The 16,746-nt window shown below is 64.7% G+C and overlaps 1 protein-coding gene across 1 annotated transcript; it reads left to right on the top strand.

The window, feature by feature from the left end:
* The first annotated feature begins 4,153 nt into the window (after positions 1 to 4,153).
* PRDM12 (PR/SET domain 12) lies at positions 4,154 to 16,089 on the top strand. The gene is made up of 5 exons (XM_062206884.1): positions 4,154 to 4,376; positions 5,862 to 6,052; positions 7,314 to 7,469; positions 14,743 to 14,854; positions 15,665 to 16,089. The coding sequence occupies exons 1-5, from the start codon at positions 4,154 to 4,156 to the stop codon at positions 16,087 to 16,089; spliced, it is 1,107 nt and encodes a 368-aa protein (XP_062062868.1).
* The last annotated feature ends 657 nt before the right edge of the window (positions 16,090 to 16,746 follow it).

Here is a 16,746-nt window from a genome sequence, read left to right as displayed (position 1 = left end):
GTGGGAGGCAACCGGAGAGGGGGCCGAGCGCCGCGAGGAGCGCGACGGGGACCGGAGCGAGCGCAGCGGCCGCGGGGCGGGGACAGCGCGGGACGCGGCTGTGCGGGGCGGCGCAGCGCGGGGCCCCGCTCCCGCCACGGCCCGGGCGCAGGGGTTGGGGCTCGCCGGGGCCATCGTCTCCTTTTCTTCCTCGGGCCCATGCCGGCCGATCGATACCTGCGCGGGACCTGCCCCCGACGCTAATATCTTTTTAATGAGTTCGCGGGGCTTAAAGCCGGCGCGGCCTGCCCTCCAGGGCGGATTCTCCCCGGCAGATGTTTCGGGAGGAGGCGGCGCGCGGGGGCCCCGGGAGGGAGACGAATCCACCGCCGGGGGCAGGGACTGGGACGAAAGTTCACAAGAAAGGCAGGCTTTCACTCGGCGCCCAAAAAATGTATTTCTTGGCGGACAATGGGCTTCTTTCTGTGCCGCCGAGGGCCGGCGAGGCGGGAGGGTGGGGACCCGTGCGCTCCGGCCCCGCCTGAGCGGCTCCCCGACGCCTGCGCGGGGGCTGGGGCCGCCGGGCTTCCCACCCAAAAGCCGGCTGCAGTGCACCGTCGGGGCCCGGGGCCGAGCCGCGCCGCGGCCCCGGCAACGAAAGGGGTCTGCGGGCCGGGCCGTGGGGCCTGGGGCGCCCTGGGCTACTCCTCGCGCCCCAGGTCTTGCGGGTGCGGCCGCCGGGTCCGACGCGGGGGGAAAGCAGGACAGTTCTCTGGGCTCGGACCGAAGCCCCCGGCCCCTCGGCGCTCCGCCCAGCGCCCGCACAAAATCGGAACCGGGGCCTGAGCCCCACCCGGGCCGCCCTGCCTTCGCCCTGGCCCTCCACGACGCCGAAGCTCCCGCGCCCGTGGATCCGAACATCCGACGGCGCCGCCGTCTCCCGCTCTCCACGCCCGTGGGCTCGGCGCAAGGAGGGACCCGGGGCGGCGAGGGTGACCTCCGAGGAGCCGCGGCCGATTGATTCGTTCCGCCCGGAGCCGGGCCGCGCGAAAGGGGCCCGGGCGGCGGCGGCGGCGGCGGCGGCGGCGGCGGCGGGGATAAAGATGTTCTCCCTGAAAGGGGGAGGGAGCGCGGAGCGGGAAGCGGGGCCATTCACTCCTGGCCCGGCCCCTCGGAGGAAGAAAGGGGGCCAGGGCCTATTCAAGCCCTACGAGCCGCCCACAATGGGCCGATATACTGGGGGCCTCTCTATTAACGCCCATGAATATTAAAGACAGAGCCGAGCAGCGGCCCTCGGGCGCGAGGGAGGGGCGGTGCCCGTGAGCTGGGCCCTGCCGGGCCCAGGGGAGGGGACTCCAGCGCCCCGGGCCCCACGAAAACCGCCGCGGTTGGTCGGCCAGGAAACTTGCTCCCCAATTCCAAGGGCCCGAGACTGAGCGCTCCCCAAGAGCCCCCTCTTCCTGGGGCGGGTGCGTCAGGGTGGGTCTTGGCTGGGCCCGAGGCGCAGGACACCGGCGATCGGTGGAGACGCCCCGGGTCCTCGGGCACCCAGCTTGGGGGCTGTTTTGGGCTCCCCAAGTCCCCTGCGCCCAACACCGATCTGCAGCTTTGCGGTTCTGAGAAAGGAGTGTAGCTCCGTGGCCGCTGTCCCAGCCCTGGGGTCCTGTATCTTCTGACTCCAAGCTTGGGGTTCGGGACCCGGATGCTGCACCCTGCAATGGAGGGACACACAGACTCCAGGGCTTTTCTCCATGGAATGCGACCCGGGAGTTGGTAGAACCCTTGGGGGCCTGGGTGGGGGGGAGTGACCCAAAGAGAAATCAGAACGAGAGCTCAGGTCACAAAACCTAACTGGAGCCATTGGGCAGGCAGGCACACCGAGGCCCAGCGGGAATAAGGGAGGCACTGCCGTCCCGTGGCCCTGTGGTCTCCTAGGGCGCTCAGGGTGGCCCTGTGGTCTCCTAGGGCGCTCAGGTAGGTGTCCCTGCGGGGGAACTGCGGGTCTGAGCCTCCTCTGCCTGGGCGCACTCTTCTCTCCACCTGCTCTCGGCAGAAGCCAAGGCCCTGGAGCCCCCACACCGGACATCGGACGCCCCCTCCCTCAGGAAGTCCCAGGCGGAGCGGGTGTGGCTGGCCACCGCATCCAGAATCCGATGGAGGTTCCCGCACCCTCTGGCTCCTCGGCGGCGCTGCCCTCTGCTGGCGCGGTGCCCCCACGGTCCTGCAGGCTGCCCCACTCCAGCCTGGGGCAGATCTGGGCTCCGGGTCTCAGGGAGGGCTGGCTCCCTTCCCGTACAACCCAGTGCCAGCAGGGATGCCCTGGACCATTGGCCCGAAGTGGGGGAGCAAGGGTCTGGGGCCAGGTGGGAGGCCCAGCAGCCGAGGGGGCTCTTTGCCAAGGGGCGATCAAGTGGAGTTTCGCTTAAGGTCTCTAAGTCGCTGCCCCTCCACCTCTCCACGGCAAGACTGTCGAAGTCCGAGTCCAGCAGAGAGGTGGCCCTGGAGCCCAACGCTCAGGGCCCTGGAACACCTCTCCCGGCTGCCACCTGCCTCGAAGCCCCCGTAGGGTGGGGTGGAGTAAGGCAGGTGTGTCTGGGGCTGCGGTCGGGGGCTTAGGCTACCCCGGGAGGCGGCAGCAGCCGCAGACAGCGCCGGGCTGGCAGCCCTGGCTCCCGATCAGCGGCTCCGCGGGCGTCTGGAGAGGGACCGCGCAAGGTGCCTCGGGAGCGCGGGGCGAAAGTCTGTTGGGAGAGGAGCCGAGAGCAAGGCAGAGCGAGGCCAGGAGAGAAAGGGCAGGAGGCCGGGAGGGACCCAGGAGCCCGGAGGGCCGAGCCGCGCCGCGGCCTGGCGGGGGCTGCCCGCACTTCCCGAGGCGGACCGCTCCCACGCAGGTCCAGGCTCCCTTCATCCCCGCCGTGGCCCGCGGGAAAGCCAGCGCGGATTTCGGGCCGCCCTTCGACCGACCCCCGACCTAGCGCCCCTAGCACCCGGAACCCGGCTGTCCGCGAAGCCGGCTCAGGCCCGCCCGGCCCCGACGGCGGCCGCGGCCCGGCCCCGGCAGCCGCCTCTGCGCCACCGCATGAGCTTCGCACCCGGTGGCTGCGCGAAGCGAGCAGGGCGGCCGGCGCGGCCCGCTTGAAGCGAAGCGCCGGCTTCGGCAGCGCCGTCTGCTCCGGAGAGATGAGTGCGGCGGGAGCTGGGGCTGCAGGCGGCCGGCTTCGGGGCGAGCTCCGCCGCCTGGGGCGTGGAGCCCCGTGGAGCCCCGTGGAGCGCAGGGCGCGGGAGGGCCGGGGCGCGGTCGGCCGGGCGGTGCGGGGGATGGGAAAGCCCTGCCGAGGGGCGGTGGCGAGCGCGGATTCTTGCCTGGGACAGGAGGTGAGCTGGGGCCCGCGGGGGCCGAAGGCCAGGAGTCCCCTCCTGCCTGACAGGGTCCCTGGAGTCCGGGCCTCGCCGCGCCCCCTCCCCTGTTCCATCCCCTCCTCTTCCCGCCGCCGGCTGAGCGTCCCTCCCTGCCCGGCGCTTCCCACGGGGAGAGGAGGAGGAAGAGGAGGAGGGGGGAGGAAGAGCCGGGAGCGGAGGGAGGAGCGGAGGGGGCTGTTCCGAGCGGTCCGCGCGCCCCCGCCCCTCGCGCTCCGGCGGCGAGAGCTGCTCCAGCCGGGCCGGGTACAACAAGTCTCCTCCGACGTCAGGGGGGTCATTAATAACCAATTAGGAGGGTCACTGCGGCTCCTATAAAGGCGCTGAGGTTTTTTGCCAAGGGGAAGACGGTCCCGGCCGGGTGTGCGAGAGGCCTGCGCGCGTCCGAGAGCCCCCAGCAGCCGCCGTTTCTCCGCAGCCGCCCGCCCCCCGCCCGCCCCGCAGCCCCCGCACCGCCTCTGCCTCCACCGGCGCCTCCAGCTCCTCGCGCCGCCTCTGCCGCCTCTGCAGACTCTCCCCTCCGCGCCCGCCGGCCTCTCCCCAGGCTCACTCGCCGCCCAGCCACCCCCTCGCCTCCCGCTCCCTCCCGCGCCCTCCGCCGCCGCGGCCTCGCTTCCCTCTCCTCCTCCATCGCAGCCGTCTCCTCTCCCTCCGCGGCTCCCCTCCTCGCCCGCGCGCCTCCCCCGCGTGGCCAGGCCGTCCGTCCGTCCGTCCGTCCGTCCGTCCTTCCCCGGCGCCGGCGAGCCCCGGGCCGCCCATGATGGGCTCCGTGCTCCCGGCGGAGGCCCTGGTGCTCAAGACGGGGCTGAAGGCGCCGGGGCTGACGCTGGCGGAGGTCATCACCTCCGACATCCTGCACAGCTTCCTGTACGGCCGCTGGCGCAACGTGCTGGGCGAGCAGCTCTTCGAGGACAAGGGCCACCACGCCAGCCCCAAGACGGCCTTCACCGCCGAGGTCCTGGCGCAGTCCTTCTCCGGCGGTGAGTCGCGCCGTCGGGGCTCGTCGCGTCCCCTGCGCCCGCAGACCGCGGTGCGCCCCGGCTTCCTCGCGTGGCAGAGCCGCGGCTTCGGCAGCCACGCCAGGGCGCGGCGCGCGGGGGTCGGAGGCGGGCGGTGGCAGCCCCGCACCGGGCGCGGCTCCAGTCCCGGCTCCCGGCTCCGGGCGCCCGCCGCCCCCTCCCCACCTCCAGCCACACACACCCTTTGAGTCGGCGGGTCCCCGGCATTTAAAGCCTTACTAGGCGTGTAATAGCAGTTGACTCAAAAAGAAGGGGTTTTAAATTCATTTAGTTAACTCGGGCTTGACCCGCGAAAGTTCCCACTTAAACCAAGGACTTTAAAAGGCGGCGGGGGCTGGGGAGGGGGCGGAGGGCGGACGGCCCGGAGAGAAAGCCGCGGGGAGAGCGAGGGAGAGCGAGAAGTTTCTTTTCTTTAAGGTGTCTCAAGTTCTCACTCCTCATTCATCAACCGGCAAACAATATCTGCCGGGCGCTGGCATCGCTGGGCCGGGCCGCTCTCTCCCCCTGGAAGATCTCTGTTCCTCCCCTAATTTACCGTGACGCCTAATTCCAGCCCCATTCACGCTATGTCAACCATCTAATCCCCCCTTTTTGTAAAAGAGGATTCCTCGGCCCCTTTTAAACAAGTCTGCTCCGCATGGAGTTACAATTTACTGCTACAGCATTCTTGCAGGGCTAATGAATTTAGAATTAGCCATTTCTTTCGAATGGAGCCCAGTGAATGCGACCGCTTTAACAGCGTGACAAATTGCCGGCCGCGCCGCGGTGGACGCCGTGTGACCCCCCTTCCCTCCGGCCCGCTCGCCGGGGACTTTCCCAGGTAGCTTAGACCGAAACCTTGTAAGACCAGGAGGCTGCCCCCACTCCGGCCGAGGGGGACCTCCGCGCGCCTCGGGGGCCGCCCGGGATCCGCCTCGCCGGGACTGCAAGGGGCCCCGGAGCCCGCGAGCGGAGAAGGCCCGGGGCGCGCTCGGGGTCGCACAGCGAACGCGGGGCCGGCGCGCCACCGGCCGCGTCTCTCCTGCACCTCCGCCGCCTGGCGCGGCCCCGGGCACTGTCCCCCCACCCCGCGCTGACTGCCCCCGGGGCAGCGCCCCGAGTCCCGACGGCAGGGGGGGCGCCTGGGCGAGAGTCTTGGGTTAGCCGTCACCCCCTCGGAGGACCTGCGCCCCGTTTCTCCGCCTGCTCGACGCCCTGGGTCCCGAACTTTTCCCCGGGCGGAGGGCGGAGGAGGGTATGGGAGCTTTGCGGGGAGACTGAAAACTCGCTCCTGGAAGCAGCCCCGGTTACCCTGGGCTTCGGGGGTCTGGAGCACAGGGGCCCCCTTGACGCACGGAGGAAGCTGCCCTCCGAGCCTCCGCCCGGCTCCGCTCCCCTCCACGGCGAGTCGGGGTCGGGCCCTGGCGGGGCGGGGCCCTGAGCGCGCTCGCCCCCCCACTTCCACAGAGGTGCAGAAGCTGTCCAGTCTGGTGCTGCCGGCCGAAGTGATCATCGCGCAGAGCTCCATCCCCGGCGAGGGCCTCGGCATCTTCTCCAAGACGTGGATCAAGGCGGGCACGGAGATGGGCCCCTTCACCGGGCGCGTGCTGGCTCCCGAGCACGTGGACATCTGCAAAAACAACAACCTCATGTGGGAGGTAGGCGCCCGCGAGAGGCTCTGGCGAGGAGCTCGCCGCCGCCGCCGCCGCCGCCACCGGCCGGGCGCTTTGCCTTCTTCCCCGTCGGCGCCCGGCTGCCCTGCCCCAGGCTGGACCCGAGGGGACATAGACCGCTGGATGTCTGCCCTCCCACTGCCGGGAGGCAGCTGTTCCGAAAGTCTGATGCCTCCTCCTCTTTCCTCCAGGGCTGAGACCTGTAGTCTCCCATCCAGGGTGCGGGAGCCATCCCCAGGGCCACCTCCTGCCCCCAGCTTTCTTTCCCTAGCAGCAGAAGACCCTCAGGGCCGGCCCTGACCTGGGGTGGGGACAGCTGGAATAAAGAGGGGGCGGAGGGAGCCACGCATCCCCCCCCCCCAACCCGGGGGATAAAACAGTTGCCGGTCGCTGGGGTGGCATTGCTGTCCCCACCCCAGTCCCCCACCTGCAGTCCCTGGGATTTCTCAGCCCAATTTTCCGAAGGACAGGCACTCAGGCTTCCACCCTGCCCCCACAGTGCCCCATGCCAGGGAGGGTCACCCTCCGCACAAAGCCACTCCTGCAGGCCCCCTCCTCCGCCTGGGACCCTGGCCTTGCAGAAACCCAGCCCTCTTCCTAGTCCCTTCCTGTCCCCGGCTGCTCCCGCTGACTGTCTCCCGGGAGCTCAACGTGACAAACCCAGCAGCTGGTCCCAGGAGCAGGAGGACGGAACAGGGCAGTGGCCCGGAGGTCTCTCCTAACTGCTTCATCCTCCCTTGAATGCCTGGCCCAGTGGTTACCTTCTCCAGTTGTTGCTGGGTCAGGAAGTTGAGGTCTAGTTTGACCTCTGAGTGCCCTTGGCAGCTCCCACACAGGGGCTCGGGCCGAGCCTTCCCTCTCCAGGCTCTGAGTTCCTGGCGGGTGCTCCCCACTGCTCTGGGAAGCATCGCTGCATCGCCCCGAGAGGCTGCTGGTCGCGATCCTGGGAGGCCCTTTGTGTCGCGGGGTGGGAAAGACACGGCAGCCGTGGAGCCCTGCGCACTGACTCCCTGTGAGCCCCTTCCCGCGGGGTGGGCCCCGACAGTCACTGTAGCACCTTTTTCTCAGCCAGAAACTGGAGCTGCAGCCCACCGTGGCCTTACCCATTTCTGGGCACTGTTGTGAGGACAGAGTGTGTGTGTGTGTGTGTGTGTACGCGCGCATCCACACACCCAGCACGGGGCCTGGCCCTGGCCGGGGCCACAGCCACCCCAGCCTCAGCCAGGCCCCTTGGTACCTACCCCAGGTGTTCAATGAGGATGGCACCGTGCGCTACTTCATTGACGCAAGCCAGGAGGACCACCGGAGCTGGATGACCTACATCAAGTGCGCCCGGAATGAGCAGGAACAGAACCTAGAGGTGGTCCAGATTGGCACCAGCATCTTCTACAAGGCCATTGAGGTGTGTGTGGCGGGGGGGAGGCACCCAGTATGAGGCATCTGTGACCAGGGATCACCATGGGCTCAGGGGCATTGGTGGTGGTCCAGCTGGCCCTGCCTAGGCTGTGGGGCTGAGGCCCAGGCACCGTGGTCTCCAGGGCCAGGCCTTTCCGTGGGAGTCTTTTGGCTGCAGATCAGGCTGAATGGAACTCCCCTACCCTTTTTTTTTTTTAAATACATCTATTTATTCATTTATTTTGAAAGAGTTGGGGGGGGGGAGGGAGACTTCTGTGATTGACCAGGGCACTCCCCCAGATGGCCATGACAGCCAGCGATGGGCCAGGCCAAAGCCAGGAGCTTCTTCCGGGTCTCCCATGTGGGTGGCGGGGGTCCAAGCCCTTGGGCCATCCTCTGCTGCTTTCCCAAGCCATTAGCAGGGAGCTGGACTGGAAGTGGAGCACCCACATGGGATGCCGGCATCCCAAGTGGCAGCTTTGCCCGCTACGCCACAACGCCGGCCCCTTTGTGCCATGGCGGACGTCATGAGCATTTCACTGGCGAGGTCCCTGGGTATCAGCGGAACGTGGAGGTCAGAGGGACACAGGGGAGCAGCTGGGGAAGACGGCGCAGGCAGTGCACTCAGGGTGGGAGAGAGGGCGTGGGCCTGTCCCTCCTGGCGCACAGCTGGGGCACCGAGGACATGCGGATCCGCCCTCCTGGCTCTGCAGTAGCTCGCTGCGTGCAGGCTCCTCCCGACGCTGCCTGGGCACTGCCATATTTAATCCTCACCCCCCAACATGGGAGAAGTCTGCGATTATGCGGATTATTTACAGTGGGCAGGGCAGGGGGCGTGTTAGGAAATACCGCTTCCTGCTGTGATAAGGTGTTCAGGGGGCTTTGGATGGGGGGAGGGCTGAGCCAGGGTGAGCCTGGGAGGGTGTAAGAGGAGCGTGGGCAAAGCAGGTGCTCCCGGTAGCAAACGCACGGGCAGCTGCAGCAAAACTCAGGATGCACGAGAAGCCAGGGCGCAGAGCAAGTGTGGGGCGCACGCTCAGGAGTGGGGAAGCTGCCCCAGGCCGGCGCTGGGCTCTATGGGGACTCTGGGGTCGGGGAGGGAGGTGACTGGGGTGGAGCAGAGTTGTTTGGGGGAACGATTTCCCGCTGGTGCTCCTCTGTTGTCTCCCTGGGATTCAGGGCTTCAGGCTCTAAGCCCCAAGGGGCACCCTGGCCTAGGAGCTTCCGGGCCTGGGGTCTGTCTGCTCCCCAGTAACCAGGCCCCAGGGACTCTCCCCGGGGCTGGCAGCAGGAAGCCACTGCCTGGGCTTGGTGCAGCCAGGAAGTGGAGCCCAGCTGAGCAGTGGTGGGTAAGGAAAAGTGAGCAGCTCCCAGACAGGGGTTCAAGAGAGGTGGGACAGCCATGGGGTGCCGTGAGGGTCAGATTGGGCTGCCTACCTCCTAGCGTCAGCTTCAGGAGCAGGTGAACCCCTCAGGCACTCCCCTGCCCCACTCACACCCTCATTCTCACACACTCCTCGCTGGTTGTCCTGACACAGCCGTGACAGAGGGCGCACCCCTACCCCACCCCTCCCGCACACACACACACACACACGTGCTCCTGGCCCCGGGCAGACACAGGGAATTGAGTGCCCTGTCATGGGGCAGTCCCGCCCTCCTGCCTGGAAGCTGGACAGAGCCGGGAAATGCTAACAAACAAAATGAAGTGTCAGGGGACGAGCTGGCGGGAGGGCCTCTCCAGGGAGAGGAATCTGAGTGGATAGGATTGGGAAAACAAGATCACCCGCATCCGAACATGATCTCAGTGCATACTGGGGACCAGGATCTGGTCACAGACAGGAAAATCTGTAACTGAGGGCCATGGCAAACACAGGACGAAAACACTATGCATTTTTGCCCCGAAATAAACACCTCTTTTAGTTCCATTTTCCATGAACTTGTTGAAGTCCCCCGTACGTGCTGTCATCTGTGTTATATTGTACAGGATCCAGGTAGACACTCACCAGATTGGCTGTGTGGGCTCGTACAGAATTAGCAAGCCTGCCGAATTTAGGGGACCATCAGATATCCCCATTTTGCTTTCCGTAGTTGAACGTGGGCACATTCTTCATGGTGGCCATTTTCTCTGACTGTTTTGTCTCACTGTCAGTTCCTGGGTAAATTGTGCCCAGAGTCCGAGTGACCCCCTCACAGCAGGGCCAGGGTCCAGAGCTCCTGTGGGGGCCCGCACCAGGCATCCTATGGCTCCCCCGGCCCACATCCTGCTCATCTCTGGAGTAAATCTATTGTCTGTTCTGAGTGTGAGTGTGAGTGAGCCAAGGAGAGGGACCGTTGATGTGATTTCTCTTCTTTTTCTAAGATTTATTTAGTTATTTGAAAGGCAGAGTGACAAGGAGAGAGGGAGAGAAAAAGCATGATCTTCCATGTACCTGTATCTCTCCCCCGAACAGCTGCATGGCTAGGGCTGGGCCAAACCAAAACCAGAAGCCTGGAACTCTGTTGGGGTCTCCATGTGAGTGGCAGGGGCCCGAGCGGTTGGGCCATCCTCTGCTGCTTTCCCAGGTGCCTTAGCAGGGAGCTGGATCAGAGGTGGAGCAGCCGGGACTCAAAACAGCGCTTGATAAGCGATGCCGGCACTGGGGAGCTGGCACTGCACCACAACACTGGCCCTCGAACTGTGTTCTTAATCTTCCTGCTACTTACGTTCATAACAGTAACCCATTACCTGCCAAAAACCAATGGGAAGAAAATACTTAGTAGGCAGAATCTACTGTAGCTGCTCTAGGTGTGGCCACAAACACAAACCCGGCTCTGAAGACAGAGACCAGGGCAAGGACTTCCCGGCCCAGGCAGCAGCCAGAGCGGCTGTGCAGGTTTTGCCTCTGGCCGGACCAGCTCACACCTTATCTGCAGGGCAGCCACCTGGCTTGCTTCAGTCCCGGAAGAATTGGCCATCGTCTCAGCTGCCCGCAATGCCGTTTCTAGAAAGAGCCCCGCACACAGCAGAGCGGGCGTTGAAGGAAGAGGTGTCCCTGCAGGTGATGGGGGCCGGGTGGAGACAGGGGGGCACCCCGGGGCCCAGTGCTTCCGGGAAGACAAAACTGGCTGCCCAGAGGCAGGGCTTCGCCTCCGAAGGTCAGTGCCGGGAAAGGACTCGGCAGCTGGGAGGAAGATGCCCCGTTTGCCCTCATTTGGGGGCCAACTCTTGAGCCCGGAAATGTTGAGTTTTTCTTTCTGCTACTTCCCTTCTCATTTCAGGCTGCTAAGCGTTTTTTTTTCCCCCTCCTAGAACCCGAGAGCCCTCTTATTTCTTAATTTTTTTTTTGTATTTATTTTTGTTTTTGTTTTTCCTTCTTTCCTTGATACTAAGAGAACAAGTGCCCTTTGCCTTTTCCCCTTGCTCATTGGTGGGGGCTCGGGTTACTAGTGATAAGCCTGATTAATAATGATGTGTGATAATGATTAGTGATAAGCCTGATTAATAATTATCAGTAATAAGCCTGATCAGTAATGTTGGCTTTTAGTGACCAGCTGGATTGATAATGTTGGACTGTTAGGAATCAGCCAGACTGACAGTGTCGCTATGCAGAGAGCGCTTTCCCCGTGCTGACCCCGTCCTAGGGATCTCAATGACTTTAAACACAGCATTCCGTGAGGCATGCTCACCTACTGTCCCATTTAACCAGCGGTGACAGTGAGGTCCAGGAGATTCCCGAGCCCTGTCTGGCCCCGGGGCTGGAGCGCTGGCTCACCGGTGCCCCGTGGCCTCGCTGGCCCAGAGCCGTTGCTGGGGCTCTGTCGATGGCTGTGTTGGGACATCTGCGAACAGTTCTGAAGGAACTAATGCTTGTGCAGCTGACATGGAGACCCTCTGCGCCCCCTGGGGAGGGGGGAGAGTGACAGAGGCTGTCGTCTGTGGCAGAGACCTCGGGCACGGTGTTCCCAGAGCTTTGAGGACCAGGGTTTTCTACGGGCCCGGTTCCCTTGCAATTGCTTTGTCTGTCGTGTGTCCTGAGCCTTTGCCTGCTCCCGGACACATGCAGAGGCCACTGACGCTAGGTCTCCGAGCCCCGGAGGAGGGTCCCAGCTGGGTCAGGCTGGAGTGGCCGGAGTCCAGCGCTTCCAGGGGCTGCAGAGGACCGTGTGTGGCCACTCTGTGCATTTAGGCGGTCAGCTGCACCGCCTGTAGGCTGAAGCCGCCGCCGCTGCCAGTAGCGCCGGGGTCTTGGGGGAAGAAGCTGCAGGTCCCTGAGTCTCCTGGGCTGGATCAGAGTTTGTGGATGAAGGGTGCTGGCAGCAGGACCAGGAGCTCCGAGGGGCCAGAGACCCCAGCCCCGGCCTCCCCCGCTGCTGGTGGCTTCCAATAGGTTTTTCCTTAATGGGTCTTCTTTCTTTTTTGTTAAATGTGCTGTTTGGATTTGCATGTGTGCGGAATAAGAAGTGCTCATTAATTTTTTAAGGATCAGAAGGGTCAGGTAGAAAATGCAAGTCATTCTGCCGCTTCTTGCCGCTTTGCTCGAACCCTCGAGTCAGCCTGTTCTGTCACCTGGTCTCAGAGTGGCAGACGCGTCTCAGGAAAGACACACAGAGCCGGCGACAGCCACGGTAGCGGGGGCGTGGCTGTCCATCACTTACCCTGTGACACGGCTGTCTGTCCACTTGTGTCCATGTGTCTGCGTCACTGTTTTCATGTTCACATTAATGAGATCTATACCAGCACATTTTAAAAAGTTGCTAGTAAGCAAATCAGCTTTATCCTGACACACCCACCGAAGGGCTTGTTTAAAAGTAACATTCCGAATAATCACTTTGAATAAGAATGTTCCAGAGTTGTGGCTCCAATCCACACTGGCCATCACCACCATTCTCATTTCTGTGGCTATCACATTTATTTTATTTTTCATAAAAATTGTGCTTTTCAGTTAAAATTAAGAGGCCAGGTTTGACTTTGTCTTGGAGTCATAGACGTTGGCTCTGGCAATGGCTCAGCTGTGCCCATGGTGGTGCCAGGTGGGGAGGCAGCTGTCCTTGGGGGCATTTGGCAAAGCCCAGGTGGGCTGGGGCTGCCACCGTGCCCGTGGCCCTGTGGGCACTCGCTGTGCCAGAGGCGGCTGCCAGCTCGGCCGGCTCAAAGAGAGAGCAGCCAGGGCTCCCGAGTCTCCGCTCCCAAAGAGCTTTGTGCCTGCTGCCCTGCTGAGCCCCAAGACCGCTTGGTAGGGCCAGGGCAGGTGACTGGCTGCATTGTACACTTGAGGCAGCCTGCGCAAGGTCACTGGCTCAGCAGGCGGGGAGCCCAGGTGGCCCCTGGCTTGTGTGACTCAGAGGCTGAGCCAGACCCACGGGTTCCGGGGCTCTGCTGCCAGGGCGTGAGCAGGGCGGTCTGAGCGGCGCTGGCTGCTTTAGGAGAGAGAACCGTGAGCAGAATTGTGCAGTTCTGCGGGAGGCTTGAGCCAGGGTTGGGCAGTGTTGGAAGTGACTTAATCGCCAGCAGAGTGATGGGGGACCCTCAGGGGCCGTGTTCCCACGCCCCTGCCTTGCAGGAACAAGATTAGGGAGGCAGTGGCTTGCCGGAGGTCACACAACTCGGCAGCACCCCTCGTAGAGCCGCTCCCTTCACAACAAATGCATCTTATTTATTTTTTAAAAAAAGGCTATAGGGTTCAGGATCTTCACTTCTTGGTTTTTTCGAAGATTTATTTTGCTATGGCTGGGCCAGGCGGAAGCCAGGAGCCCAGAACGCTGCCCGGGTCTCCCATGTGGGTGGCAGGGGTCCAACGACTTGGGCCATCATCTGCTGCCTCCCAGGATGCATTAGCGGGAAGCTGGATGCAAAGCCGAGTAGGCGGGACTTGAACCTGCTGCACTCAGATGTGGGCGTCCCACCATGTGGCGGCTCAAGCCTCCACATCATGCCGCCGCCTGCCCCTGTCTGAAATAGTCTAGCCCCATCATCTGCTCTCCTGAGAGGTTCACAGAACCTTTCTCTCCTGCACCCCATTTGCAGCAGGGGCCTCCTGCTCTGTCCTGGACAGTCGCCGTGGCTGGGAATGACCAGAGACATCATAGGGACTTTGGCTGTGGTGCCAGACTCCAGTCTGCCTAATTCTCCCTGGGTTTCAGGATCGCACTTGGTTTTTTCCGACCCAAAGCCCATCAGTCTTCGCTGGCCCTGAGGCTGCCCTCGTGTCCCTGGATCATGGGGTTGAGTGGGACAGGGCTTGGTGGCCACAGGCTGTCTTAGGAGGATGCCAGCTGCCAAGCCCCCCACCCCACCCCTTCCTGCTTCCTCTTCTTCAGCACTTTTCAGGGTCAGTGTTTGCTGCAATGGTCTGAGGGCCCCCCAGGCTCTGATCAGGTGCTGTGTGCGGCAGGGCTCTGCAGGTCGGAGCCCTCTCTGACCGCCCCTGCTCTGGGTCCCCGGATGGAATCGCACATGATGCTGCTCCAACTCAAAAGGACTCACTGGGAAAAGAAAGCAGCCATGGCCTGGGGTATCCAGGCTTCTCTGGGTACACCAGGGGCAGGTGCAGAAGCCAGGCCCCTGGGGAGAGTGAGGGGCTGTCCTTTCTCTCATTGGCTCTACTTGGTGATGGTTCCCCACCTTTCAGCCAAGGCTTGGCAGGCCCCTTGGGATGTCCTGGAGAATGTGGGCTCCCCAGCCGGCTTTCCACGCCTCTGTGGGCGGTCGCCTTCACCCCCTCCCTGGGCTGGCACCCCCGCTGGGAGCAGCAAAGCTCCCTGACACTGAAGCAGGCGGACACAGGTTCAAGGCCAGGTGCCCCGGCTGCATGGCGGCAGTGTTCACGGATCTGATGCTTCTCTCTTAGCTTCTGCCAGGCACATATTCACACAGGGCCCTGCGCTGGGCAGGGAGGTCCGTGCGACGTGGGGCTGCCTGCAGGGGCTCAGGATGAGAGGCGTTTCTAGAACATTACCAGGCGGGCTACAGCAGCCCCACGGCTCCATTCCTCGGAAACACCCGTGCCAGCCCTGCGGCCCCGAGGGATCTGGTCGCTCGTTACTCCTGCTTGCCCAGGGTCTTCCGGAGCTGGGCTAGAGACAGCGAGAAGGCCTGGGCAGGGTGGGGGGGGGCCAAGGGGCTGATGCCGGACACCTCCCACGCTCGTGTAGCTGGCTGGAGACAGCGGGGTGGACATGGACCTGGGCGTGGCTTTCTCAGGGTTGGGTCTGCATCTCGCGGCTATGTGTGTGTGTGTGGGAGGGGCGCAGGGCCCCCGCCCCCGCCTCTGACCCCGTGCTGCCTCCCTCCGCCCTTGTAGATGATCCCCCCGGACCAGGAGCTGCTGGTGTGGTATGGGAACTCCCACAACACCTTCCTGGGCATCCCCGGGGTGCCCGGGCTGGAGGAGGAGCAGAAGAAGAACAAGCACGGTAGGTGCAGGTGCTCCCTGGGCCCCAGGAGAGCCCCAGGGTGGGGGTGGGGCCTCCAGGGACCCTGCTTCAGCCCCTGGTCCAAGGAGGCCGATGCTCTTCCCGGGGCAGCCACCAGAGTCCGCGAATGCGTGGAAGAGGCCTCCTGCCCGCTGGCTAGGACAGGCTGACCGGGGAGCAGTGGGCGCGGGACTGAACCCCGGCTGTGCTGTGCGGTCTTGGGAATGGCCCTACACCTGCCTCTCCATCGGGTGAGGTGCTGCCGCCTACGGGCCGGCTGCAGGAAGGCGGGCAGCCGTGCAGGCATTTGCTCGAGGCCTGGCACGCAAAATCAGGATGAGTCTTCGGCAGGTGTCTCCTGCCGGGTCCTCCTGTTGGCTGATCTTTATTGGCAGAGGAGGACCTGAGGCTGGCTCGCAGGTTACTGTTTGCTGGGCCCGTGCCCTGCAGCTGCAGACCTGCGTTTCTCAGATCCTTCCAGCTGGCCTGCGGGTGCGGGGCCGTGCGTGGCACACGGGAGCCACTCGGGGCCTCTCTGCGAGGGGAGAAAACGAAAGGGCGGGGTGCTTTTCGGAGGGGGTCCCAGTCCCTCTCCTGGCAGGGGTGCGCCCGGCCCGCCTCTGACGCGGCCCCCGACAGGTTGGCGTCACCTGGCCCAGCCAGGGTCCCACTACACAGATGAGGGCGCTAAGGTTTAGGGAGGCTCAGCCCTCCCCAAGGCTGCACAGGCCGCGACCCCGCGGGCGGGGGGCCGCGGCGCCGGTCCTAACGCGGCCGCTTTCTCCGTCCCCGCCCGCCCCGCACGGCCAGAGGACTTCCACCCGGCGGACTCCGCAGCCGGCACCGCGGGCCGCATGCGCTGCGTCATTTGCCACCGCGGCTTCAACTCCCGCAGCAACCTGCGCTCGCACATGCGCATCCACACGCTGGACAAGCCCTTCGTGTGCCGCTTCTGCAACCGCCGCTTCAGCCAGTCGTCCACGCTGCGCAACCACGTGCGCCTGCACACGGGCGAGCGCCCCTACAAGTGCCAGGTGTGCCAGAGCGCCTACTCGCAGCTGGCCGGCCTGCGCGCGCACCAGAAGAGCGCGCGCCACCGGCCGCCCAGCGCCGCGCTGCAGGCGCACTCGCCCGCGCTGCCCGCGCCGCACGCGCACGCACCCGCCCTGGCCGCCGCCGCCGCCGCAGCCGCCGCCGCCGCCGCCGCGCACCACCTGCCGGCCATGGTGCTGTGACCGGCGCGCGCTCCGGGGCGCGGGGGCCCGGGCCCGCACGGGGAGCTCCGCGCTTGGGAATGCCCGGGGCGCGGCAGCCCCGGGGCGGGAGTTTGGGGGAGCGTCCGTCTCCCGTCTCCAGCGGCCCCCGGGGACCGTGGTCCTGAAGGGTCGGAGGTCAAGGACACGACCTGGAGAGCCTGGGGCCGGCGAGACAGAACCGCGGCCCTGGGCTTGGACGAGGTGCCGCAGCTGGGCGACGCTGTGGGGACCAGGGGAGGAGGCCGCTTCCCTTCTTCGGGCCTCAGTTTCTCCTCCCGAGGGAACTGGACCCCTGCCCCGCCCCTTCGGCTCCGACGTCGCGCGTGGGACGGGGAAGGCCCGCCCACGCCCAGCGCACACTCCAGCCGCGGAGGGCCCGAGGGGCACCGCTGCCCGCCCGCCCGCGCGTCCCCACTGCGGCCGCGCGCGCCCTCTGCTGTCGGCTCTCGCACCTCGCAGTCGTTGGCAGGAGGTGCCCGGGGCGTTTGTGAAGAGAAAGAAGCTATAATATTCGCGGAGAGTATACCATGTATAGAGTGTTCAAGAAACTGTGTGCTACTTCCAGAAAACGGTCACTTTAAGTCTGTAAATATTTATCTAAAAGGATATTTACAAAACCGGGATATATATTATTTG

This window comes from Lepus europaeus, chromosome 12 (genome assembly GCF_033115175.1).
Source record: "Lepus europaeus isolate LE1 chromosome 12, mLepTim1.pri, whole genome shotgun sequence".
Taxonomy (NCBI): domain Eukaryota; kingdom Metazoa; phylum Chordata; class Mammalia; order Lagomorpha; family Leporidae; genus Lepus; species Lepus europaeus.
This window is presented reverse-complemented; position numbering and strand designations above follow the sequence as displayed.